General features: G+C 36.0%; 1 protein-coding gene across 5 annotated transcripts in view; it reads right to left on the bottom strand.

The window, feature by feature from the left end:
* Positions 1–7500, bottom strand: part of LOC125026667 (probable ubiquitin carboxyl-terminal hydrolase FAF-X) — a 48695-nt gene that overhangs the window by 8748 nt on the left and 32447 nt on the right. For 4 of the 5 annotated variants that reach the window (XM_047615247.1, XM_047615250.1, XM_047615251.1 and 1 more), the window contains exons 33-48: positions 7382–7460; positions 7080–7246; positions 6736–6909; positions 6136–6277; positions 5846–5999; positions 5349–5496; positions 4545–4659; positions 4231–4366; positions 3590–3759; positions 2500–2625; positions 2175–2382; positions 1288–1457; positions 982–1137; positions 717–817; positions 351–580; positions 5–159 (exon numbers count right to left, since the gene is read on the bottom strand). In XM_047615247.1, coding sequence (XP_047471203.1) covers positions 5–159; positions 351–580; positions 717–817; positions 982–1137; positions 1288–1457; positions 2175–2382; positions 2500–2625; positions 3590–3759; positions 4231–4366; positions 4545–4659; positions 5349–5496; positions 5846–5999; positions 6136–6277; positions 6736–6909; positions 7080–7246; positions 7382–7460 — 2431 coding nt within the window. The remainder of the gene's footprint in view (positions 1–4; positions 160–350; positions 581–716; positions 818–981; positions 1138–1287; positions 1458–2174; positions 2383–2499; positions 2626–3589; positions 3760–4230; positions 4367–4544; positions 4660–5348; positions 5497–5845; positions 6000–6135; positions 6278–6735; positions 6910–7079; positions 7247–7381; positions 7461–7500) is intronic. The other variant, XM_047615249.1, reaches the window with a different exon arrangement.

Raw genomic sequence — 7500 nt, 5'->3', positions numbered from 1 at the left:
ATACCTTTAGATCACCATTGGAGTGAAGCATCTGCTGAGCAGCAGGACAGGAAGAGAAAAGAGCTACCATACACTTTATACACTGATAGGCTCGTTTCTGGTAATGGTTCTTACTTCTCTGGATAGTATCAAACAAGCCCTCTCTGTCATCTGGGATACCTATCAAAAGAAAAAGGATTAGCAACAAATCTATATGTAGTAATAATGAAAAGTTTTAAGAAGTTTTGCTAAGCTTTCTCTTTATAACTTATCAATCAAAGTAATTATAGCTAATGAAACAGATTTAACCCCATCTGCCCAAATAATTAATGAATATTGTTTCTTAAAAAATACAGGACAATAAATCCCACCTTTAAGTGCATTGTGAATTCTGTGGTTCTGCCAAGAATCATCTAGTAGCAGCATATGCAAAAGTAGGTCTAAGTAGGGTCGCAGCTCATAAGTATAGGAGTAGGCTATCTGCCACAGGAGTTCCGAGAGCACCGTGGAAGAAAAGAGGGGATTCTCCCAACAACAGAACTTGAGGAGCTTCACTGTGTCTTCAGAGCTATTAGCATCTTCTATAATCTTTTTTACATACCTGAAAATGTAATTGTTTTTAAGGAAACAGTATATAAGAGTCAACTGTAGATTTAAGAATACATGTTGGTACATTTAAGAATACATGTTAGGACATCAAAGATAGTCTATAATTAAATAACAATTCTACTACTTACGTTGCTCTTCCATAAAGGATTTCTACAACCTTGGGCTGAATTGGCATAAGAGGTTCTGCGCATGCTGGATCTCCATGCGGATTGGGCAATGGTGCAGTGTTCTGCAAAGAATATTAGTGATATAAAGGTTTGTTAGGAGAGATAACGTTTTTTTCTTTTCTTAAAAAACTGGAAATCATATGCTAAATTCACCCTCAATACATCTACAAAAAAATATGTACTGGTCTCCCTAAATTTTAAATAGAAAACCAAAATTTCAACTCACTGGTTGTGAAGACTGTTGTTTTGGGGAGACATCACAAGACCTTATCAACTGGGAAACCACCTGATATAATCTCCCAAGTTCAGCATATTGATATTTTATGGCTGGTCCTGGTCCTTCATCTAAGGCCACCAGCATAAACATCTCAACCACATTCAACTGAAAGAGATGAAGGATGGTTTACATAACCACAAACAGGAACTAAATTGCATGAAGATGGTTGCTATTTAGCAAAGTATGAAATCACTAAATCATGTGTTTAAATGCACAATTATATCTAAAAATGAGAGTATATTTTTAATCAAGTACCTTCAACAGCTGTAACTTCTCTGGAGGACCCAATGATGCATATAGGTTGAAAAGATGAAAATACTGAGTGAGATGACGACCATGTTCTGATACATCCTTGTTCAGCAGCTGCAACACAGCTACCAACAACTGGTCACTAAGTGTGCAGCTCCCACTTGCCATATCAAGGCCTGAAATAGATTACAGATGATGCAGTGAAACAAAAACATATTTTCCTAAGACTAATTCATATCTCTGGTGCAGTCAACACACTTACATTTTTGCTTTCTTTTTCTTTTGAGATCCAACTGGATTTTCTCATGTCACTGTTTCAACAATTTAAGAGGTAACATGTCAGTAGCAATCACATGTTCACCTTAAAAGTCCTACAAGCCACACAGATAGGGGGAGGGAGGGAGGCAGAGAGAAAGGAAGAAAGAAGGGGGGGGGGGGGGGGGGAGGGGGAGGGAGAGGGAGAGGGAGAGGGAGAGGGAGAGGGAGAGGGAGAGAGAGAGAGAGAGAGAGAGAGAGAGAGAGAGAGAGAGAGAGAGAGAGAGACAGACGGAGAGACGGAGAGACGGAGAGAGGGAGGGAGAGGGAGGGGAGAGGGAGGGGAGAGGGAGGGGAGAGGGAGGGGGGGAGAGGGAGGGAGGGAGAGGGAGGGGGGGAGAGGGAGGGAGGGAGAGGGAGGGAGGGAGGGAGGGAGGGAGGGAGGGAGGGAGGGAGGGAGGGAGGGAGAGGGAGGGGGGGAGGGAGGGAGGGAGGGAGGGAGGGAGGAGAGGGAGGGAGGGAGAGGGAGGGAGGGAGAGGGAGGGAGGGAGGGAGGGAGGGAGGGAGGGAGGGAGGGAGGGAGGAGAGAGAGAGAGGGAGGGAGGACAGATAAAAAAAATAATAATAATAATTCTCACCAGGATGATGTTTGAGAGGTCCCCATCCCAGTGGCTGTGGACCATCATTACGAGCACAATGGGCCACTAGTACTATAAGCTTGCTAAATACCATCCGTACTTCAGGCGCAGGACACTCCAAGAGATATTCAACAAAACGGTGTGGCTGGGCAAATAATATCTGCTGAGCAAACCATGCCCGAGTGTGGACTGATGCTCGCAAATGGACCTAATTTAGAGGGAAATTAGGGAAATCTTAATTATGATATTAAATATATATATATATATTTTTTTTTTTTCTTAAACAGTGAACATAACAGGAAAGAGTAAAGGCAAAAGCATTTACCTGCAGGGCATCATACCACTCTGGCGCTGGTCCACGTAAGGTCTTCTTTGTATGCAACCCCACAGAAAAGAGGAACTTGCTACACAACTGTGTACTAATCATAGCTATCTCCTCACTCTCAACAATCTGGAAACAAAAGTCAAAAGCTTAAGTACCTTACTTTTAGATTTTTTTTTTTTTTTTTTGTATCAACTGGAAAGTGCTAATGCAAACATTTTTTAATGAATATGCTTTTGAGATTATGCATATTTTCCCATTTGGAGGTGTGTGTGTGTGTGTGTGTGTGTGTGTGTGTGTGTGTGTGTGTGTGTGTGTGTGTGTGTGTGTGTGTGTGTGTGTGTGTGTGTGTGTATATAATGTATAACATATAACATAATATATATATAATATATAATATATAATATATAATATATAATGTATAACATATAATATATAATATATAATATATATATATAATATATATATACACACACACACATATATATACATATATGAGATATTTATAATTTTATACAAACGCACGCACGCACTCACGCATGCACCCACACACACACCTATATATGTATATATAAATGTATGTGTATGTATGTATATGTATGTATATATATATGTATATATGTATATATATACATATATGTGTGTATGTGTGTATGTGTATATATGTATATATAAATATATGTATATGTATATATCTATGTGTGTATGTGTGTATGTGTATGTGTGTATGTGTATATGTATGTGTATATGTATATGTATATGTATATGTATATGTATATATATGTATATGTATATGTATATATATGTATATGTATATATATATATATATATATATATATATATATATATATATATATATATATATAAATATATATATATATAATATATATAATATATAATATATATATATAATATATATATAATATATATATATAATATATAAATATAATATATATATATATAAATATATATATAAAAAATGTTTATATGCATGTGTGTGTACATACATACCAGAATATACATGCGTGTGTGCGTGTGTGCATGGACACACGCACGGGCATTACAAAACATAATGAGTTTGCTTTTTACTTACCCTGTCCTGTGGTGCTGGTAGTACATAAGGTTGATTGGTCAATATAAGTTTCTTGAGGAATTGGAAGTACTCTGGAGAAAACTGGGAGCGGGAATGCATAAACCTAACATTCTGCCGCACCACTGATCGCTCGATGGCATTCGGCATCTTTATCAATCCTGGGCGTTCTGCTGAGATATCAGTTTAAACAAACATGGTTGTTAGGATAAATGCTAAAGGCAAAGTAAAGGAACAACCAATAAAGTTATTATGGTATGTTATGTATATACACAAAACCATATCCTCTTGTACAAAAATGTTCAACTGGAAAAAGATATCTAATGGTTCTACACAAATATTAACCCCTTACTGACGGGTGAATGAGAATAAGAATAAACAACTCTACGCTCTGGAGATTTATGGCAACGAGATGACTTTGAGCGCCGGAGTTCCAACAAGCCGAACCCTTGGCTCGTAGTGCTTTGGCACGTTGCCGTGGCGTACAGCCGCACTCCACAGATCAAGTGGTTTGTTATGACGCCTCAGCGCGTGACCCGTCGGTAAAGGGTTAACCAATGTTGCCCTATTCAAATGTTGTGCTTATTAAATGTGTATCTGCATTTGTTGGTTTCTGGTATGATTAAAGAAAAGATATTTCTTACCTATGCTGAGCTCATTTATAGAGTTGCAAAGATTATCTTCCTCCACATCTAGTCGAGTGTAGAAAAGCAAGTATGCATTCCACCATCGCTTCTGTCTCCGATAACTAACTCTTTTCATGATGTTATCAAATACTTGCTGTAATAGATTAATCATTTTGTCAACACCGAAAGATTGACAGCATAATATTTTTATTATTTTATTTATTTATGTATATATTTTTTAAACACAAATCCAACAAAACTTAAAATTTCTTATATACATCATACAAATCCTCAAAAATCTTAAAAAGGAAAAGAGATATTGGTCCACTCACCTCGCCCATGTATTCACCACCAAAACACTGATTTTTCATTTCCTCTTCATCATCCATTTTACATTCTGTAACCTCCCCATCATCAAACTTGTACCATCGCTGGTCATTCCCATTTCTGCTTTACAAAATTTTGGAAGAATTAGCTTTAGAAAATGTCATATAAGTTAATAAGAACACTAAAATGTAATAAACTATGATTTCAATGAATAAGCACCTTTATACAACACAGATAATATAGTCTGATATATTATGCAACCTGAATAATTTTTGTGAATATTTATTATTAAAACTCACTGCCTATGGGTGTTACCATAAATAATGTTGAAAAATAAAATACAGATAAAGCGAAAATCCATATCTTATATCATGAATAATATGCATCAGTGTGTTACATACTCATACAGGAAAAAGAAGAAACTAGCTCATCACAAAATTTATAGTAGTATGGTGAACAGGTAAAATTTAGCTGAAAATTTTGCTAAGAAAAGAAAAGATGTTTGTTGCACGGTAGTTTTTGATTAGTATCTATATGAGGTCTAGACAAAGCAGACCTCCCATATTTAACCCAAAGCCACCAGGGATGGAATGTACATACATGCCATGTTGACTACAAGTTTAATCTATTAATAGTTTTTACACAACAATGGCTCCACAAGTACTAACCACATGCTGCCAGGGAAAATTAACAAGTAAATAAGCTTTACATATGTAATAGCAGACCGTTTTCCATAATTTCATCCCGAGATCCCAGAGGGCTTTCAATCTAACACTACTTCGTTAAGACATAAATATACCATTACTCACCTGTGAAGAATGTATGAATAGTAATGTCCTCCACTTGCTTGACCACTATGGACCACAATGCCTGTCAACTTGTACTTGCTACATATCACTGTCTTCATATCTTCTGGGTCATAGTCTATGAGTTCTCCATTTCTAGCGAGTCCAGCAACTGCAAAGGGATAAAGATAAGGATGAGATAAAGAAAAAAAAAAAAAATAAAGAAAAAAAAATAAAGAAAAAATAAACAGTGCTAGTTGAAATAATAAAAACATGCATCATAACTACTTCTATTTGTGCTCAATGGGTTAAGGCACCTGAGTACTGATCAAGCATTCAGGAGTGTGAGCCTCTCTGATGCCATAAGTGATTATGATCCCAATCATTCCCAGTACATGAGGGGAGGTGGCAAACTACAGAACCTGGAGGTTTGACATGTGACCACCTTACTTCTCATTATTCATGTAATATGTTGAAAATATGCCCAGTAAGAAAATAATACAAAAGTACAATTCACTTACCCGTATATGGGTCCATATCTAACTCGCGTGGAAACTCAAAGTAATCATTGAATTTGATTGAACATTCTCTTTCCCAGTCATAGTCAAATCTTTTCAGCTGAATTGCTAAAATTGGGGGTAGTTTCTTTAAACATATCCGTTTTACAGTATCAACCTGGTGAGGGGGGAGAAAATCATAATATTTTAGGGGGTTCTTCAAAATTACAACTTTACTCTATCACTGAATATAACATCAAAATCATCATCTGTCTACATAACAATGAAGTTCACAAAAAATAATTCAAACTCACCTTTTTGTCACATTTTTCACATAGGTAGGCATTGTCCCCTTCTAAAAGGTCTCCCTTAACATACTGTTCAAGTGAGTCATATAGGTTGCTGTAGTTTCGGATGTCTATGCTGATGACCGTAAAGGTTTCCTCACGTGAATATCTGCAGGGATGTTTAAGAGGAAGCATATCAACTTCAATGTATGTGACGCAAGAAACAATCAGAGAAATTTTATGGTAAGAATTCAAACCCTTCAAACTGCATTCCTGCAACTTTGCTGTCAGGCCCAAATAACAAAGGCATCAAATTTAAATCTTTCACTATAATCAGTTTTTATCACAGGTTTGTAAAGCTCAAATTTACTCAAGAAATTTAACCTAATGCCGCTATGCATGGCATGGACTTACATTCTTATAAGGAAAGGCAAATAGCACACCAGTTTGTGAGAAGCTTTGGTTTATTGTGGCCACTCAGATAAGACAGAATATCTTAGAAAAGCAACCACTGTGGTCAATCAGAATTTAAGATTTAAGAAACTTGCCATACACTTCATCATATGCAGATTATCTACATCTAACACTTAAAACACTTACACTTACAAACAGAAAACCATACATTACCTATGTGGACAAGTTTTACAGATCTTCTGATCTGAATATGATCCTCCTAAAATCTTGTTCATTATTTGTTCATGTCCTAATGCCTTTAGAGCTTCATTCAAGCTCTCGACTAAAATATTGTAAAATTCACAAGCATCATGTTGTTCACGCAAATTTACAGGTTCCCCTTGCAATCTGTAAACAGAAAAAAAAAAAATAAATAAATAAATAAACAAAAAACACACAAAAATCAAACTAAAAAATAGATATCAATCATATTAATGTATCTTAAGGTTTTATCAAGTTTAAATATTGCAATACTTTTCTTTTTCATTTTGATCTCAAAGATGAGCAATCAAACTTACTTAAAATGTTTCCAAAGTCCTCTGGGAACATAATATTGGAGCTTTGAACAAGCCAGATGTGCAAAGATGGCTTGCACTTGTTTTAGTATACCAATATGGTACTCCTTCCTGCTCTCTTCATTGGAACTACTACTCATGGCATCATCTTCATTACCATCAAGGTTGGTCTAAAAAAATAAAGAATTCAGGGAATGTTACAAGTTGCAATTTATATAATACATGACAATAACATTTAAAAAAATTAAACAAAAAAATAAATTAAAGGTTTTATAATATATTTATTGAAAGTAAAAAAAACTTGCCTCCTGTTCCATTCTTTCCTCACCACTGAAGTCTTCCTCTGGATCTGTTGCTGCGCCTTCCACTGCTAGGACCCCATGTCTGGCAAGCAATGATGTGAAGTATTACATTGTAAAATAAA

Source organism: Penaeus chinensis, chromosome 6 (genome assembly GCF_019202785.1).
Source record: "Penaeus chinensis breed Huanghai No. 1 chromosome 6, ASM1920278v2, whole genome shotgun sequence".
NCBI lineage: Eukaryota > Metazoa > Arthropoda > Malacostraca > Decapoda > Penaeidae > Penaeus > Penaeus chinensis.
Note: the sequence above shows the minus strand (reverse complement) of the source record. Positions and strands in the feature narration are given on the sequence as shown.